This window comes from Aedes albopictus, chromosome 2, assembly GCF_035046485.1.
Source record: "Aedes albopictus strain Foshan chromosome 2, AalbF5, whole genome shotgun sequence".
Lineage (NCBI taxonomy): Eukaryota > Metazoa > Arthropoda > Insecta > Diptera > Culicidae > Aedes > Aedes albopictus.
This window is the reverse complement of record NC_085137.1, coordinates 298,203,501-298,224,501: the sequence shown is the minus strand read 5'-3', so window position 1 is coordinate 298,224,501 and position 21,001 is coordinate 298,203,501. Positions and strand designations below refer to the sequence as shown.

The window sequence follows — 21,001 nt, the reverse complement described above, 5'->3', positions numbered from 1 at the left end:
AAGAGAGAGAGAGAGATGCGGTACAAATAGTAAACATGTTATAGAATCAGGAGAAAAAATTGACACACAACACATGAATGCAAAATTTTTTCATGAAAAAATTGTAAAAAAAACTTATTGGTTTTTGTCTAATGCATTTGTTATTCTTACCAATTTGAAATAGAAAGAAAAGGATCGTGACAATATCCACACTTGTATGACGTAACAGTTCAGCCTTGAATTAGTCGATAGGCGCTATTTTTGACTTTCATTTTGCAAGTGAGTGATTGTGTGCGTAGTAGGTACACAGGCACACTGGAAGATATTCTTCACAGCATGAAATCAACATCCTCTTGGTACAACGACGAGGAAATCTCCCAGCTGGCAGGGAATCTGACCGGAACGAACTGAAGTTGTATTGACGTTTTTAAATTGAATTTTTCGTCATTTCCCACCGATCACCTGAAACCAGTGCAAACCTGGCAGTGCAATGGGGGAAAAATCGCATGGACGTTAGTTTTAAAAATAGCGAAAGAAACAAGAAGTGTACACTGTAATAAATAATTCAGATCGTACGAGAAATCATGATACATTTCCGATGCATGACCGTCGTCGTCCATTCTGTTTCTTTTCCCCACTGGTTTTCTCCGGTAGCTTGAAGCGTCGGTCGTCGTCGCATGGATTGATCATAGGTAATCCGCTTGTGAGGGTGGAGTGTGCCAAACGTACAAAACCTAAATGAAGAAAAATGAAAACACCACCAGCATTTCGGCAACAACTACGGGGAGCTCTAACGACTGCGCCAATTCTGCTTATAGCCAGTACATGCAGCTAACCGGTAGCTTCCGGTGAAATTTTGTTTAATCATTACGCTTAGCGGCACCTGACACCAAATCGGATTTGTCAGAACTGTCGTCGGAAATTTTGGATGCATTTGCGGTGTGATTCAAAGCGGACAAAAAGCAAAGCTACAACTAAGCACCTACATATACGTTTGACCTAGGCGATACGATGGTGTTTATTCTATGCGGTTACGTTTAATTTTGGTTAGGAGTGAATCAGCTTTTATGAGTGGATTTTGTTGATCAAAACTTATCACTCGAACCGAAACGCAAAAAACACGTGATATTGGTGAATTGGCACCTTGACATTCGTGCGAACCTAAGATGTTAGATAAAAGCTGAATGCATTTCAGAAGGCACTGTCCATAAACTACGTATACTCATTTTTGACAATCTCAGACCCCCCCCCCCCTCGTAGCCTTTGTTCATTGTATGAAGCGTAAACTTTGGCCAGAACTCCCCAGCCCTCCCCGCTACCCTTCCCGGAGTCTACGTAGTTTATGGGCAGGCCCAAATGACATTTTCCAAACCAAATCAACCGTTCGTAACATTGATATTAATTATAATATTGATAATCCCCATATTGCCGAAGTGTTACGTTTATGAACAAAATATAAAATAAAAATATTTCAATACTAGCATAGCATGAATACTTGCACAAATCTGAGATGGAGTTGCAAAGTTGAATATATCCATTGACATTGCTGATCTCGCTACTATCTACAATGTCTTAGACCCACTCAGCTCCACACACCTAGCCAAGTCCTTGCAAGCATCATCAACTTAGAAAGAGCCCAGAACTGAAGCAGCTTCCAATAGATGAAAGGATGTTGAAACTTGCGAATTATCAACTTGTATGCAATTATATGACAATATAGACCAAAAAAAGTGTAGTGTATTCAGAAAGACCTCACCTAGTTCCAGCGTAGCGTAGTCCACTGACTCTGAGCGTTGCACCTGTATTGATCTGCTTGAATCTAAATTATTTCTTCCGGACCCGTCTCCGAAACCGAGAACGCAATCGATAAGGAAACGGAATCGCCACATTACCCAGGGTTGTATAGACCAGCGCTTCATTTTTTTTAGCAGCACACAACACTCCATTACTAGCAAAGCCAACGGGAGATAACGGAAGTTGTGCAGTTTCACGATGCACGATGCATTTTTTTTAATTTTCACAACCTTACAAAATGCCACTTTTTTACTGCAACGCGCTCACCACGGTTGCACTTGATCCACTACCTCTAGGGCCCGGTTCGGCGTAAAACTGACGATTCTTCCCGCAATAATACTCAGCCGAATCATTTTTTCACGAACACAAAAAAAGTAATCGAAAAAAATTTACCGTTCTAACACACAGCTTCTACATTATCACAGAAAAAGAGTACCTCACTGATCCTCTTCGGTATCACACGAGAAATCTTTTCATCGGCCGAATCGTCTTTCACGCGAGGACGAGGCCTAAAAAAAAATATTTCAATAATACTTACAGTTAGCGTTAGCGTAGTTACGGTATTCTTCGTAGATTGGATACTAACAACATTCATGTACCTTTTGCTAATCTTGCTCGGATTGCTTTTCGGAACAAAGCTGGGAAGTTAACTTCGCTCCTATCTTATGCAAGAATATCAAAAGCACAAATGTCATTATTCCCGGCCATGCTCATCTTTACCGTAACTTGGGATAGGGGAAGGAAATGTTGATGTAGCACTTATATAAAAGGCCTCCGACTCAGTGACACTCCCATAAGTATAGACTGTTTCAGAAATTATAAATACACTTTGTTTATTAAATTAAATGAACTGTTCTAATGATTTTTACCAACTTCTTCCAGAGTATAGCCTATTGTACTCCATATTTTTATATTTCCTTCCAATTGTCTTGATATTTTATAGAACAGTCGAGTTCTCTAACAAATAACATAATTTTTCAAATTTGCATTTGCACATAGGTGTTTTTTAATGATTTCAACATTTTTTATCACTAAATACCAAAAATTATCTAAATTTTTATCACATTCGCTTTCTCAACAACTTGTCTAAGGAATGCCTTGATCAAAATTTGGGAAAAATCGATAAAGGCATTTCCACAACATTTTTTCGGAGATCAAGTTTCTTATTTTTTAAGGTTTTCTACGGAACATAAGAACTACCACACAGTTTCATAACTTTCCCGAACGCATTTAATCTAAACAAACTATTTTTTTCAGCTCATTTGATCCTTCAGATGCCAAAGCTTGTCATACCATAAAAACGAATGCAGTAAGCAGTAATTAAGACATTCGTTTACTTAACGTTTGTTGCTACTGGTGTTGTTGAGAAATTTGAAACAAAAATTTTTGTATTAAGACGGTCCGTAATGGTGGTTCTTGACCAAATATTCCAATAAAAATTACTTTTACCAATCGAGACATATCTTTTATTATCGATACAGCAATTTTTATTGTGTTTGGAAATTAAATATTTTATCTGTGAAAGTTTTTTCTTTTCTACTATGCTACATTTTTTGACCACTTTGTGCAACTTCAAATTTTAATCATCTAGTTTACAGAGCCCTATTTTTTAACTTTTACCAGAAACATCCACAAAATTGGTATTATTTGCTTCGTTAGCATGGTTACTATAAGAGCTAGAAGAAAATTTTTTGGATATTGTGCTCAAATTGAAATGACAGTTAATCGTTAGTGTATTTATAATTTCTGGAACAGTCTATACTACGGAGTGGGTGGGTGGGAGATGTATTATGTAGGTCAAGGATTCGCCTGAAAAGCTGACGATGGACCCACGGCATTGGTTGTTTAGTTGGTTAAAATTTAATCTTTCGAAAGCCGCCAATCAAAAGAATTTTTTTTTCTATTTATTGTTTAAATAATTATGTTTCTGCTCAGTAAGAGGTCCAAGCAGAACCGATCCCTCCAGGGTCATCGGAACATTACAATAGATGTTTGAGACGCGTGAAAAAAATGGCGATCCGAGCATGAGCATGAGCATGAGCATAGATGACCGCACAATTCGTAGTTGCTACTCCGTGATTGACCAGAGCAATCGAAATTGCACAAGGAACCAATGAATAGGGCTTGGGACTAGCTTACTATTCTCAATGTACACAGGTCGAGAGCTCTCAACTTTAATAAGGTCAATAACGGCGCCGGCCACGTCCTTACGGTCATCGAGGATGGAAGGGAATATTAGTAAGACAAACGTTGTTATAAAGACCGCGACTCGCTGCATCTCCACGTTTGTCTCAGGAAGGAATTTTTTGTTAGTAGGGTAAGGTACATTGTCAGTCCGGGAGTCACCTATGGTTGGTGATATGATTTGACAATGGATCAATATACACAAACCGCCGTTAACAACCGACCACTTTTCGACGCAAGAACTAGCCAAAAAGAAAATTCTATCGCGCGTCTCCACTCCACTAGGGAGCAGAAACCTTTAGTCTATTCCACACAGAAATACACTGAACGCGACTCACTTGTCGGCGCCCGAATTTTTCCTCGACCGGCGAACCCGAACTAACATTTTTCACTCTTATGTGTAAATGCAAAAAATGAAAGAAAATATTTATTATCAACTAAAAGTGTATTGGAAACTAGCGCCGAAGGGAAGCGAAAAATTCGGAACCGACTCAACCACGGCGCGCGCGCACTCGTCCCGTCGTCGGAGCCCCGCAGAGAAGAAAAAAAAAATCGCAAAAATCTAGCAAAGCGAGCGCGCGAAGCTTTGCTGCTGCCGAACTACCAAAAAAATGGCTACCACTACCACTACCAAAAAATGGCGATCCGAGAAAAAAAACTCAATTTAAATAAAAAACGCGAAAACAACGAAAAAAAACATCTCAATTTATTAAAAAAAAAAAATACTTAAAACGAGTTGAAAAAAATAAAATGTAAAGATATTTTTTCTATTTATTGTATAAATAAGTATGTTTCGGCTAAGTGTGAGGCACAAGCAGAACCGATTAAAACGCAAGGAAAAAAAATGGTGACTCGAAAAAAAAATAACAAATTAAAAAAAATAAACAAAAAATCGCGTTACACAATAACAAAGAACATCTCAATTTATCTAATAAAAATGAATATAATACAATAAAACATGGTCGCGTAGAACGAGTAAAAAACCATGATTGGCAATCCAAAAAAAAAAAACAATTTTTCTAAAAAAAAAACGCATCCATAACCGCGACATTACGACACAAGGCTCAAAGAAAAACGACGCGGACAACGTGGTCTACCCGCCACCGAATGATATGGCGATCTTGACCCTTCAAAAAAATAAGAAGGATGTTTCGCGTCCCGACTGCATCTGGTTGCCCGCTTGTACATCTGAAATAGAAAATAGTATTAAATGGTGATAGTCTCACAACAGTTACATAATTTTCGGAAATAAAACTCTCTATACATAGACAAAAATTACCTGAATCCTCCTGAAACAAATGGTTTATTAACAATGAAAAACATAATACAAAAAAAAGTAGAACATATTTTGATCTTGGAATTTTCCTGCATTTAAATTAACAAAGTTAAAAATTACAAGATCAGAATTTGGTATGGTAGATCTTACACCGTAACGCACCATTATAAGGTAATCTACCCACGTTACGGGGCAAAAATATTTCAATAATACTTACCCTTCAGAAAATCTCAAAATGTTTTTGTCTTTAAAAAAAATTGGTATTGCGATTACAGAAAAAATATGAAAGTGTAAGGATGTTAAAAAAAATAGAAAAATAATAAATGTGTGTCTTAATGTCATAGAAATACACCATGAAAAATCGTCATGATATCATGACAAGTTTTGTCGTAACATAACTTTGACGTTACTTTTTTTTAATATTTAATGCTGATAATTATAAAATTGTAGCATAAAAGCATGCCGTATGTACTCTAGATCATGACGAAAATTTATGAAAGCATAAGCCTTATCCGTTATAATTACACTTTTTTTTTAGTTTTAAGAACACTGTCTTACCACGAAACACAGCCAATCGGAATGGGTATTAAAAAATGGTTTTACAGGTTTGTCTAAAAAGAGCAAAGCTCGCACCCGTTTGTTTTGCTGCATTCCTTCATGCTGTTTATAGTTTTATGACTCAGAGGCATAGTTCTATGATTCAGCGTCATAATGTTTCATAAAGGTAAACAATAAATGGTTGTAACGTCTTCGGCAACCATGACTTTTCTATGCAAATTTTAGAAAATATTTATAATATTCGTCGTTATCGTTATGGCTTGCAGTATGATATAATAAATCGGCATATTTTATTACTTTTTCGTCATGTTTTTGGAAATGGATTTAAACTTATAGATTGCTCATAAAAACCAGTGAAGAAAATGTCATTTCGAAATATCTAGGTTTAATCATCTATAGCTCATTTCAGAACCTTCTTACAGGTTTTTCCTATATTTAATACATTCTTTGTCACATTCTCACAAGCTCTCGCCCCCTAGGACCGTGACGTATTTAATGCAGGGCCCCTCGGCTTTTTTTAACGGTGTTCAGTTAGTTTCATATTCATATCTGCACGCCACGGGTCTCCAGTTAGCCTAGTGGCTAAGGCTATGGATCGCCAATCCGAAGACGGCGGGTTCGATTCCCGTTCCGGTCGGGAAAATTTTCTCGACTCCCTGGGCATAGTGTATCATTGTACTTGCCTCACAATATACAAATTCATGCAATGGCAGTCAAAGAAAGCCCTTCAATTTAATAACTGTGGAAGTGCTCAAAGAACACTAAGTTGAAGCGAGACAGGCCAAGTTCCAGTGGGGACGTAGAGCCATAAAGAAGAAGAAGAAGAAGAAGATCTGCACGCCAAACTGGGCCGAAATCAAAATTTTCATGATTATGAATGACTGTAATCAGTTTTGTACCTTTTAATTCCGCTCTATTTTGCTTATCCTTTGACAAATACGCGTATTTCGACTACCTGAGTGTCAGTTATCCACTAGTGGATCCACTAGTTGGATTTTGTACTGGGCGGAGCTGTCAAACAGTTGCCCAGCTGCCAACAGGTCATTTGAAAAAAAATCTTTGAAATTCGTGTTATGTATCAAAATGGAGTTCTAAAAATTGAGGATATTTGAAGGACTGAATACACTGAGAGTAATGCTCATCGCGGATCTATGCTAGATATAATATAATTTCAATTTTCCAAAAACCTTACCCTTCGATTTTTTTTTATATCAAACGAACAAAAGGAAACAATTTTTGGGATTTTTATATCAAAATTTTACGTGCAAGTTTCAATCAAATTTGTTTTCTTATTTACGAGATTTTCGGCCGTATGCTGATTTACCTCGGGTTAATTAAAAAAAACTATGCATATTTTTCTCCTACATTCCTCCATACTTAAGTTACAGTAAAGTCAAAAAATTAAAAAAATAGGAAAACAATATTGAACCTTGTTTATTGTTATTCGAAACCTTTTGAAAACTCACTTATCTGATAAATAATTAATGCTGTAAAACTGTAAAGCAGAAAAAATCACGAAAAACATTTCACCAGGTCCCATACAATTTTCTTATTTGTTTTGATTTTTTTTAAATTCATTGCAATTTAAGTATGGATAGATGTAGGAAAAAATATGCAGTTTTTTTATTGAAACCTTGATAGACAAAATGATCGGGACAGGTAAAATGTTCACTTTTCAAAAAAATGTTCAACTAGCCGTAACTTTTCGAAAAATGCGTCGAATATTCTCAAATTTTTGCTGTAAGTTCATCAACTAGTTGTGTATCAGTGGTCAACATTTGGGAAAGATCGGGCCATTTTTCACGAAGTTATAAAGATTCTTAAAAAAGGTAAAATCATCCGATGGCCAACTTTGAGCTATTTTATCTCCGGATTTGATGAACCGAATGTAATGAAATTTTGACCATTTATGACTTTTATAATGAGCTCTAAAAACATTTGACTTAACTTGAAAATGTTAACAAGAGAAACAGTTATAGCAATTTTATTTTTTTTCACGATTTTTTAGCAAATTGGTCTATTTTTAATATGTATTCCATTACTTTTTCAATTTGTAGCCGCCAACAAATTGAAAAAGTAATGGAATACATATTAAAAATAGACCAATTTGCTAATGTTGTTACTTCCTTCAAAACACATTTATATATAAGCCAATTAGAGGGGAATTAAATGAACTATAATTTGCATCTTGAATTTTGAAACGTTGTTGAAGTTTTGGATAATTTGGTGTTTTATTAGAAAAATAATCTAATCGTAATAATGTTCTTCCGTGTTAAGAATTTTAAGTCAACGGTTTTTCATAGCTCATTATATAAGTCATAAATGGTCAAAATTTCATTACATTCGGTTCATTGAATCCGGAGATATAACAGCTCAAAGTTGGCTATCGGATAATTTTACCTTTTCCAATAATCTTTATAACTTCGTGGAGAATGGCCCGATCTTTCTCAAATTTTGACCTCTGATACACAACTAGTTGATAAACTCACAGTAAAAAATGAGAATATTTGATGCACTTTTTGAAAAGTTACAGCTAGTTGAACATTTTCTGAAAAGTGAAAATTGTATCAGTCCCGATCATTTTGTCTATCCTGTACCTTGTATGGAAAGTCGAAACATTTTCCGCTCTTCTGTATTTTTTTTTTTGCTTCGCGTTTTCAAACTCAGGGCATGATTCTACACCAAAAATGATCATCAGCTTACCGAGTTCAAAAATGCTGTAAACTAGTGTAGTCTTTCCATTTATGAATAAAGGTTGCAAATCGGACAACTGTTTTAAAAGTTATGAGTTTTTGAAAATTTTGAGTTTTGAAAAATCTTGATATTTTGTTGTAAAGTTGGTCACCCTAATGGCGAAACAAAAAGGTAAAGATCATTCCTACCGAATTTGAGCAATATCGGAGTACTTTTATTTTTGATTATATTCTTTTTTTTTCCATGGAATGGCGTATTTGATCGATAAATTTCACTATCTTTGATCGAACTGTTGGCTGCTCTTGGTACATATGTCTGATAGATCAACAGTACAAGCAACATAATTTTCTTTTGCCGCCGAACAACACACTCTCCACTAGACAACAACGCATTAATTAGGATTTTTACATTCAGCAACCTGCATTGAATCTCCAGCAAGGGGTGGCTTATGTGGCGGTGTAAGCATTTTCTCCATCACTTTTTTTTTTTACTCTCATCAACAATGCACAATCTAACACACTACACCACGGACGAGCAAACACTAGTGCATGCTTCATATTTCTCACTTAGCCTCACATCACATATGCACACAAGTACAATTACACATATTGCCAAGTGCTCCAAACGCCTTCGGGGGTTTAAAAACCCGGAAACGGCATAAGGGCTACTGCCATCTCAGGCATTCGGGCAATTTTCCAGTGTTTCACCGTTTCATTTTGTCTTTGCGATTCTTCGACGCTGCGCCGTATGCGTATACACAACATACTGAAGCATAAAGATGCACCCGAGCAAAATTTAATATTATCAAAACATAAACCTTATATTCAGAAATGTTGAAAACAAATTGATCAATAAAGGGAAAAACTAACTTCTTTCAAAATTCCTAATTAAAATAAAAGTTTGTAACATTCCCTGCTATTCTACAAAATTGCTTTCCGGAGGAAAATGTGATATGTGCCACCAAAAACCATTGTTTTTTTTTAATTTATTTTCTTATCAATGACACTTTACACTATAAAAAAGCACTGATAAATTTACTAATATAATATAAATAATCTGAATATTATTTAGTACCTGTAGAATTGGAAATTGCCTTGACTGTCTTGAAAAATTTGGAGTATTTTCGTGTCTGTTACAAATAACATCGATATTACATTGTTATCAGGTTTTATTCGGGTATATAAGAAAAGTTGCGTTTTTTTGCTACTCAAGTGCCGGTTTGGGTTCATTGTGTCATGTCTATAATTGGAACAGTCGATTCTGCCTTACGCGAATACTAGGAAAATCATACAAAAGTTAAAAAAAAACATTATCATTATACAACAACTTAAAAAGGAAGTTAAAAATATAAATAAAATTCGACAAGTAAAATTAGAGAGACTTTTCAATACATATCTGAATCTGAACCTCGAATCTGTCCAGGTAGGAGAAAAGTGTGGTGAGCAAAACTGTAGAAAAGATGCAACAGCGCTAGCAGCGAAAATTTTCACAGATACAAGAGTGGAGAAAAGCGCGATTTGTACATATCACGACATGCCAGCGATAAATTTTTTTTTTTCAACAATTAAAAGCAAGTGCAATTGGAGCATGGAGGATGAGCCGAACGGCAACAAACCGCATCGCTTTGTAACTATTTGTATATACACTGCACTAGTAGACAATCCGAATGGATAGACCGCGGCTCTTGTATGAATGAATGCATTCGATGCCGCCGGGGTGGTATGTAGAATGGCATTAGCTTCTGGATGCTTTCGATTGCAGTACAGGCTAGTAATAGCTCTACTACACGACGGATTTGCTATTTGGCGGTATTACGCCATCATGAATCCGATTACGCTGATGCGTAACGATATGTGGATATTGCGACACAATAGTTGACAGGGTTGGGAGGATTTGCTTTAGGTAAATCCTGCATTCACTTTAAGTGTAATCATATCACATCTTCACATCACATTTTGTGCGCCGTGTAAATGTCACAGCAAAACTTATGCGTAGATCAGTACAGGCTGCCGGAATGTTCAATCTTTTCTTGGCACATACTTTATATGTATGTTTAATTATTTAAATAAAAATTGTACTTTTTATAAAACACGCATTAACTAAAATCAATGATTCTGAAGTTTTGAAACTCTGTGGAATTTCTGTTCGAATGCACCATAAGTTAGGGTCAAACTGACGAATAAATTGTAATTTCATACTAGCAACTTGAACACGTCGTTATGATCATCAAATTTTTACTTTATCTAGTTCATAGATGCTTTCTAGGAATGAGTGTAAACTTTTCAGCTTTTAGAAAAAGTTAGTCTCGTATTACATTTTTATGAGTTTTCAATGTGCTTCTTACATAGACGAAATAGTTGGTACGACCGATTAACCTCTGGTTGAAGATGTTGTTATGTCTTTTTAAATACATATTTCGTAGGTATATGAGGTGTGTTTTCCATATTTTTTTTAATAGGCTCAGTGTACCACACAGATAAAAATAATGAGATTTACACGTAATGTAAACTTCAGTTTAGTCATGTAAACTTAGTGTTATAATGGTTTACATGATATATCATGTAAATTTATGTTATATGTCATGTAAACACACAGAGTCATGCTGAATTACATGACATGTAATGGAAGTTTACATGATATTTTATGACTTTTACATGATATGTCATGTAAACTTCTGTGATATCCCCCGCTCCAATCATGTGCATTATATGTCTCAGAATTTTACACTCTTTTTTCGATCTGTGCAGTTTTTTTTTTCTTTATTAAAGTGGCTTTTCGCCCGAGGCGAGTTCGCCACTAAGGGATTTTTTAAAAAAGACAGTACACCGTCTTCAGCCAGAGGCTGCACAGACTGAACATTACATACGCGAGACAACGGACAACACACATAACACCCAGTGGCCCAATGGCGAATTTTCCGTTTGACGAAAAGTTTTCCCCGACCGGAGCGGGAATCGAACCCGCACTCCGAGGCTTACGAAACGCCTAGACGGCTGACGCCGCTAACCGCACGGCCACGAAGCCCACCAACCTTTAAATATACAACCTTTAAATATACAAATTAACAAGAAAAAAAATCGTAAACAACAGATCAAGATCACAAAAGATGATTGCAATCATTCAAACTTCACAATTTGTCTAAATTATGCTATAAATAAATCTTTTTCCTTAACTTTTCGGCCTCCTTGCACCCTATTTCGCCATAGTGTACCAGTTCTGGCAAATCCCATAAGGAATGCATGTAAATATGTAGTGCGAAGTGGAACCCAAATTAACAAATGTGTCCATAATTGGTACAGGGTTCCTATCATTGGCAAACGCCGTAATAAATACTAAAAGTAGTTTTGGCTCCGTTTTTTGTATTTTTACTGTAAAGAATGAAAACTAATCAATCATAGTTTTTCTTATGTGGTGCTATAACTGGTACAAGCAGCCTACAAGTTTCTCATAAAACTCCATCTATTAGAAGCTGTTAGAAGAGTTGCTTAGCTTAGACTGACTGCAGGTCAATGGTGGCTCCTCCGTGATTGATATGTACTGGTATGAATTGCACTGAGATCTAACTGAATAAGGGGCTTATAATATTCAAAATATACAATGTTTTGCAAAAATTTGAAATATTGTTCATTCACTAAAAGCGTAATATCTCAACTTTAAGACAAGATATTTTAAATCTTTTTAGATAAATGACGCACACAAATAGTACTATTAGATAAAACTTTTATGGTTGAAAATAAAAAAAAAAATGTGCATGTATTTTTAAATAAAATTCAGATGAAAAATTTTCAAAAAATAGTCCCTTTATCAACACAAAAATGGTTCTGCCGTCAATATAAATACAATATTTCAATAACTAATACCAAGAATGCCTAGAGGTCCATAAAAATACAAAAATATTGAACAAATTCACAAGTTAAAAAATATTACGATAAAATGTTTTTTTTGCCATTACGTTGTGAAAAATAGAACATTTCAATTGGCTGAAGTATGTTGAAATGGCCTACTTTTCACCGCTGATACAAGTGTGCCGAAAAGTACTACTTTTCGTCACTCTAAAGAGTGCTGAAAATTAGCCCTTTTCGATACTTTTGGCCTAACGCAATTTTCACTTAGCCGCGCCTCCCGTAGATTCAGCTACAACCTCTACATCCACTGATCTGCTGGAATCCGGATCGGGACGATTTCAATCCCGATTCAAATTGCAAACCAGGTGTAGAGGCTCTCGCTGAATCGACTTTTTCTTATGCCTCCATACAACTGTTTGACGCTGGGAGCTCGAACATTGACTTTTCGAACATTGATTTTTTTTTTTGGGACAGCCTATTGTACATCCATAACCTTGCCTCAATCTATCACGAACATGTTATGTTATGTTAGTCCTGTTCCTAGGCAGGTACACTAAAAATTTAACATTGTCACCATTCAACAAATCGTTGATGTGTTCCTTCCATCTTTAACTATGTTTTTTTAAGAGAAACTGTTCTTATAATTTCAATGGTGAAGACGATATCATTGACAGATCCTTCGACCTTTACCTAATTTACAGCTCTATTGTCCACTTGGGCACGGCGTGAGCTGAGACGAGACCGGACAACTGGCTTCTTATTGATCTTCTTTTCTTCCAAAATGTTTGTTGTTTATTTACGTTTCGCTCCGATCGTTGTTCGGGCTAGTGTTGCCAAACATTTTATGTTGCTTCAAGATTCAAGTTTTTTACGGATGAAACATGACTGAGAAGTGCCCATAAATTTTGTCATGAGTTTAGGGGGACGTTAAAATGAAGGAAACTTCCATAATTGATTATCAATAGCGTGTTCGTAAATCAAAACTAATGAAGGATTAGTTCTAAATGATATTTGTAAACATAATTCTTTGGAAAAAATACCTTAACGCTAAAGCTAGATTTTCTTCAAAATTGATCACGTATCACGATTTTCATACAAAACAGTCACCGTTGAGATGCTGTAACTCTGCTTCCTGGTGAAAGATTAGGCTTACATTTTGACGAGAAGAAACGTCTTCGGTTTTGATTTAAGTTAAATATTTTTTTTGTAGCATCAGCTACAAAACAAACAAGGTCAAATTGTTCAAAATAGGACCACTCCCAAATTCATCATCGAAAAGAAGCGAGAAAGCACCGATTCATTGCCTTCTTTTGGTAGTATTATTAGTGCTCATTTCTAACAAAAATACAAAAAAATAGTGAACAAAAAAACAAAAAAAAAACAAAATTCTTTCATTTTGAATAGGATTGAATTGATAAAGCAACCCCGAGCAGTTGAAACAATCTCCGTAATAACAGTTTTTGAATGTTGAATTTTTTGTTAAATTTTCAATACATTTCATTAATTATTACGAATGAAAAAAAAAATAATTCTCTTTCATTATTATAATGCACTTTTACCATAATGAAAATGTATGCGGGCCGCATTTTCAATCGCTTTTGACAACACTGTCCACACGCGGTCGGGAACGGTCGGATGGTTTTTGCTTTTTTCTAATAGCATGAAATCAACCAATCAGCAGCTGGTCCGTTTTGGCCCCATATCGAGCTACCTATTGACTGGTCTCGTTTCAGGGCGTGAGCGATTCTACAGCGCCTAAATGTATTCTATTACAATTCTACTATACCGAACTGGTTGCCTATAGGGCACTGCACTGTTTTGATTTTGTATGGGATTTTGACGTTTCGTGGCCTTGTTGTTTACAAAATTTCTGTAAGAGTGAAAGAGAAGGAGATAATTTCATGCACTGCCCTATGTGCTGTTTCCACTTTCTACTCTATCCATGGCAGAAGGATGAGCACGATGATGCCAGAATATTTCCTTCGCGGTCATTGCATATGGCGCGCACTAACGCAGTTTTGTGCCGAGCACCATTGACAGTTGCATAAATCCTCCGCATTTCATTTTTAAACACCAAAGTGACCCGAGAAACACCAAAATTTTCGATGGCAAACGTTGTCTTGCCAAACTGTGGTGGTTTGACAACTGTTGAGCTCATAACGTCACCGCACTCTAGATTGGTTTCATTTCGATCCTGTTGATTTTCTTCCCAGCTAACAAAAATCAGTACTTTATCAATTTTCACCCTTTTCTAGTTGATTTTTGTAGCTTCTTGTACATATAAACACAGCCACCATGAATACGAATCAAACCATGCAAGAGTCATCCTGAACGGTTCAGCCGTTCTTAAGTTTTGTTGTCTCAAAGGGAGTCCAAACTCATTTTTATATATATAGACTAGATGTCCCGGCAAACTTTGTCTTGCCAAGCTGTTGTGGTTTGACAACTGTTGAGGTCATCGTTGCACCGTACTCTAGATTGGTTTCATTTCTATAGTGTTAATTTTCTTCTCAGCTCATAACAAATCAGTACTTTCTCCTCCTCCTCTTCTTGGCGTAACGTCCTCCTGGGACAAAGCCTGCTTCTCAGCTTAGTGTTCTATGAGCACTTCCACAGTTATTAACTGAGAGCTTCCTCTGCCAATGACCATTTTGCATGTGTATATCGTGTGGCAGGCACGAAGATACTCTATGCCCAAGGAAGTCAAGGAAATTTCCTTTACGAAAAGATCCTGGACCGACCGGGAATCGAACCCGTCACCCTCAGCATGGTCATGCTGAATACCCGTGCGTTTACCGCCTCGGCTATATGGGCCCTTATACCCTTATACAGTACTTTCTAAATTATCTTATTTTTTCAGTTCATTTTCGTAACTTTTTTTTTACATATAAACACAGCCACCATGAATACGAATCAAACCATGCAAGAGTCATCCCGATCGGTTCAGCCGTTCTTGAGTTTTGTTGCCTCAAAGGGGCTCCAAACTCATTTATATCTATATACTAGCTGTCCCGGCAAACTTTGTCTTGCCAAGATGTGGTGGTTTGACAACTGTTAAGGCTATCGCTGCACCGCACTCTAGATTGGTTTATTTTCGATCGTGTTGATTTCCTTCCCAGCTCATGAAAAATCAGTACTTTATCAATTTTCCTACTTTTCTAGTTGATTTTCGTAACTTTTTATACATATAAACACAGCCACCGCGAATACGAACCGACCCGTGAAAGGGTCATGCTGATCGGTTCATCCGTTCTTGAGTTTTGTTGCCTCAAAGAAACTTCAAACTCATTTTTATATATATATAGATATAAAAATGAATTTCTGTCTGTCTGTCTGTCTGTCTGTCTGTCTGTCTGTCTGTCTGTCTGTCTGTCTGTCTGTCTGTCTGTCTGTCTGTCTGTCTGTCTGTCTGTCTGTCTGTCTGTCTGTCTGTCTGTCTGTCTGACCGCTATGGATTCAAAAACTACTGGACCGATCGGTGTGAAATTTTGTATGTGGGTATTTTTGGGGCCGGGTAAGGTTCTTAGCTTGGTGCGGGACCTCTCCGGTCTCTGGAACGGGGGGCTCCCATACAGATGACTTCGCCGGGGACGACCCTATGGAGCTGCATGTCAAAAAACACAGTAGGCAGGCAGAACGACGTTTGCCGGGACAGCTAGTATATATATATATATATATATATATATATATATATATACAGGGTGTTAGGTTCCTGAGTGCAAACTTTTTAAAGGGTGATAGAGGACCATAAATGGTGAAAAAAATTGTTCTACGCATATGGTCAAATCTCAACCGTTACGTAGTTATTGAACCTCCCATGGTTTTGACTCTTATTGCCTTAATTAGCAATTACTTGAAAATGGTCAAACTTTCCGAAGTTTTTTTACCCTTATTCGAAAGATAATTGAATTTTCTATCAAATGGCATCTTTGAATCGATTGGTTTAGTTAAATAACTAAGTTTTCTAGAGCAAAATAGCTAAAAATAGTGTATTTTTATTGGTTTTTGTCCATTATCTTTGAAACATGCGTAATAAATTAAAATTCTTTCTTAGGCAAATTTGTGGCCTCTGTTACACTCTACAATTCGTTCTTTGACACTAAACTTCTAGCTCTTATCGTTTTCTTGCACTTTCGATTTAAATGCGCGGCACAATGCGCAAAAAAGTGCTTTCCATGACAGTTGCAAATTTTTGATCTGAAATGCGATGTTAAAATTGAAATTGCAACAAAACGATAAGAGATAGAAGTTTGATGTCAAAGAAGGAATTGTAAAGTGGAATAGGGGCCACAACTTTGCCTAAGAAAGATTTTTAATTTATTACACATGTTTCAAAGATAATCGACAAAACCCAATAAAAATACACTATTTTTAGCTATTTTGCTCTAGAAAACTTAGTTATTTAACTAAACCAATCGATTCAAAGATGCCATTTGATAGAAAATTCAATAATCTTTCGAATAAGGGTATAAAAACTTCGAAAAGTTTGACCATTTTTAAGTTATTGCCAATTAAGGCAATAAGAGTAAAAAACATGGGAAGTTCAATAACTACGTAACGGTTGAGATTTGACCATATGCGTAGAACAATTTTTTTCACCATTTATGGTCCTCTATCACCCTTTAAAAAGTTTGCACTCAGGAACCTAACACCCTGTATATAGATAGATATAGATAGATATATAGATAGAAAAGTAATATTCCACCAAACCCAATTTTGTCAAATAAACTAACAATAGCGATTTCTTCTTCTCTTTTCCAGCGATGAAAGTAAAGCCCATGGATTCACCATCATTATCGATATGCGCGGCAATAGCAACACTGCTGCCAGCGCCAAGATGATCCTCAAAGTGCTACAGGAGAACTTTGGCTCAGACATCATCCACCAAGCGGTCATAATCAAGCCGGACAACTTCTGGCAGAAGCAACGTTCGTCGATCGCCAGCAGCAAGTACAAGTTCGAGACCACCACCATCTCGATCCAGTCGCTGAACAAAGTGGTGGAACCATCGCAGCTCACGTCGGACTTTGAAGGTTTCCTGCACTACGATCACAACATATGGATCGATTTGCGGGTTGCGTTCGAAGATTTCCTGTGGCAGGCGAGTGACATCCTCGATCGGATCGACGACCTGCAGGAGGATCTGCAGCACTCGGACTTTCCCGAGGACGTCAACAGTGCCAAGCACAGCAGTGAAAATCACAACGAAATGAAGCGGAAGATTTTGAAGCTGCCGATTGAAGATCTGGACCTGCTGGGACAAAAACTGCTTGGCAAATTTACGTCATACTCGAATCGAAACGACGAAAGCTGCCACTCGACGTCTTCGCCATCCAAGTGTCACAATCCGGACATTTCCTCCTCGCTGAATCAGGTTAGTAGTAGCAGATCACATGGTCATAAAAATAATCTTCCAAGTATGCGGGAAAACTCATATCCCCCCGATGAATGCGTAAACAATGCGCTATGAAAGTGCCTTTTATTAACGAAAAGGAAAGTTAAATAGTGCATACAAGTTTACAATAGCTGAAATTGTTTGTTTAGTCAACAAGCTGAAGTACTTCAAAGATTTACCTGATTTTGTAAGGTGCTCTCTAGGATTATTTTTCGTACTTTTTCCTCGAAAGCCTTCAGAGCTTGGTCCGGGGATTCATCCAATGATTTCTCAAGAATTTCTTCCAAAGATTCTCCCAGAGACTCCTCCTGAGATTACTACCGGGATTTCTCCGTGAAGTGTTTCTCCAGAGATTTATTCGTAAATTCTAACTTGAAGAACAGTTCCTGGACTGACCGAGAATCGACCGAAAAACACCATCAACAAGCTCTTGTTCTTGTAACGGGATTTGCACTTGAAAACGTCTATAGGACGAAATGTAAACATAACTTGGTTCAAATCAAAAGATTTTTTTTTTTTTATCTGTATTAACGAGATTTTTAGCCCTAGGCTAGTTCATCTCGGGACCCACGCTTTACTTCCCTTCCGAAGGGAGAACTCACATTTTGCGAGTTTGTCGGGAGTGGGATTCGATCCCAGGTCCTCGGCGTGATAGTCAAGTGTTCTAACCATCACACCAGGTCCGCTCCCACAAATCAAAAGAAATGATATTAATAATATTTTAAGAATGATTTACCAAGCCACGTTGTAGTCAAACAAATCGAGCAGAAATGACGATCTCTTCAGGTCCGTGTTTGAGTCAACGAATTTGGCCGAAGATCGTATCTGCTTGCTGACTGACTGACCAAACCAACCGAAAGCGACGGGAAAACACGAAAAATTTCACTCTTGTTTATTCATTACAAGCGATGGCAATTAATTTGGATTTAAGCAGATTTTGTATACATGCACATTTTTAACTGGCTGCTGGTTTGTGGCTGTGTGGTCGCGGCGCGGCGCCGGTTGCGGACAATGGATCTCCCAATTGGCGTGCGAGAGGTGATGAGCGCGAAGATCGGCTGAGGCCCAAGCGCCATAAACGATGTGAATGGGCGCGCACTCGCGCTCGGCTCGCCGGGTATGAATGACAACAGCTCTCTTTTGGCTGGTCGTGGAAATTATCTAATCAATTTTCCCGATGCTTTCAAAGCATCAATCTTGCACAGGTTTCTCGCTTTTCGTGCGCGCGGCTGGCTGGGCTGCTTATCGAACGGGCGTTGGTTGGCTCGGCTCGGTGAAGTTCACAATTTTTTGGAGCCGCTCATAAAAGAATGTAATATCACGATGTGCCCCTTTTGCGGGTCGGTATTGCGCATTGTTAATGCAAGTTTGTACAATTTTTACTCTCTTCACTCTTTTCGTTTTTCGGCCGTCGTCGTCGTCTTCGTTGTTGGGAATTGCCCTCTAATGAGGATTTCTGACGAATTTAATTGCATGCCAATTAGATCGATTGCTTGTTATATCAATTACTGATTTCTTATCGCGTAACCAACGCTAATTGAGCGGGTTGCAGAAGTATGTTTCAAATTGGACTTGTTGACAATAGAATGCAATCATCAATTTGTTGCGGAGAATTTCGGCGATTGAGCACATGGGTATACGGTTCATTAGAATGTTTTCATATGTTTTGATATTTTTAGAAGTAAATTTTAGATGCATCAGCAAATCAGCACCTTTTTGGGTTTTTGGGTGAAGTATTGTGAATTATTATGGAAGAATTTCAATCGGAACTGGAATGGAATTGTAGCAAAAGAGCTCAGTGTTTTGGAATTTAAGATAGCTATTTTAATTCAGTTTGTGTCGATGTCCTTTCCAACAAAGTACAAGCAAATGGTCGCCGATTTCACCGATTTCGAACAACTTTTTGTATAAATTTCTGTTTGAGATGCAGGTGAGCTTTGTTCATGGTGATTTGATAATTTCACGAATTAGCCCTGGGTCCATGTTTAAGCTCCGTTTTTTTACAGTTTTTATGTCAAAGACATACCTAGATTATTGTCTCATGGAAAATTGAACGTTAGTACAGCTTGCGGATGACTGTGTTATTTTTGTAACGGGATCAAGAGCAGTCACTCTGCAAGGATTACAGGATACTTTGGACAATGTCTCAAGCTGGATATCGAATTCTCTCTGGAGAAAACTGAGATGGTTGCCTTTTCTAAAAAACACAAAGACTATGCCAAGTTACCACAGAACCATTTTTTTCGGCTTAGTTCAGGTAGTTTTTTTGTTTTCACGCTTGCTGAAGTTTCAATGGGTATAGTACCGTTGCCTTTGGATCGCATTTAGATTCGCATGAACTCGAATCGCACAGTCAAGAAGTACCTGCTGTTGAATAGCCGCTTTGCGGAACTATTGTTCGAGTACCTTATCCGATGCGAGATTGGTAGGGTAATTCGCTAATTGTTAAACACCACCCAAATGTTGAACAGTTTCTAAAAATTTTATTATAAATCTAACTTAAGCAATTTTCGCTCAACGGAAACGTATGAGGTAGATGCGTATACATGTGTGTCACAATATTGCTCCAATTAAGTTACAAAATTATACATATTTTACGTCAAAAATATTGACTGTAAATTTTGTACCGCTGATGACACGAAAACTGCACAATTCTTAAGATTAATTTTAAGAAATTGCTTTTACTAAATAAGCTTTGCTGGCAAATCGACCACAAATATGAAAGTCACACCATAGTTACAAGAACTGGAAGGATGTCCTTAACAGTTTAACATTGTTTAAAATCAGATTTTTATTGTAATTTCATCTGTAAAAAATATTTTTCTTACCACACTATCATTATTTATCTAGGATCCAATTGTTGAACACTGACATAACCTACGATGTCAGTGGAAACACTTTACCTTATCGTGCATGTGGTTTCAAGGGCGTTTCAGGAATATTCCAGGGGTGTTGCAAAGGGCTTCAGAATGGTTCCAGAGGCTTTCAACGGGTTTCAAGGGCGTTCCAGAGGGATTCAGAGTGTTAAGGTGGTCCCAGGAGTATTTCAGGGCGTTCCAGAGGAATTTAGGAGCGATCCACGAGTTTGAAAGGGATTTCAGAGTCGTTGCAGGGGTGTTCTAGAGGGTTGAGTGGGTCCCATGGGTGTCCAGGAGTGTTTCAAGGGCTTTCAAAGGCGTTCTTTTCTTCAATCGTTTTCGCTTTTAGTCAAATCTTTTCAGACATTTTTTACATCTAGTCATGTTTCTGTCCACTAGAGCTCTTTTCAAATGAGAA

General features: G+C 37.3%; 1 protein-coding gene across 1 annotated transcript in view; it reads left to right on the top strand.

Annotated features, from left to right (window-relative positions):
* LOC109430601 (triple functional domain protein) overlaps positions 1–21,001 on the top strand; it is a gene marked incomplete in the record, with an annotated part of 231,873 nt that overhangs the window by 41,641 nt on the left and 169,231 nt on the right. The window contains 1 exon segment of the mRNA XM_062852125.1: positions 17,092–17,704. Coding sequence (XP_062708109.1) covers positions 17,092–17,704 — 613 coding nt within the window.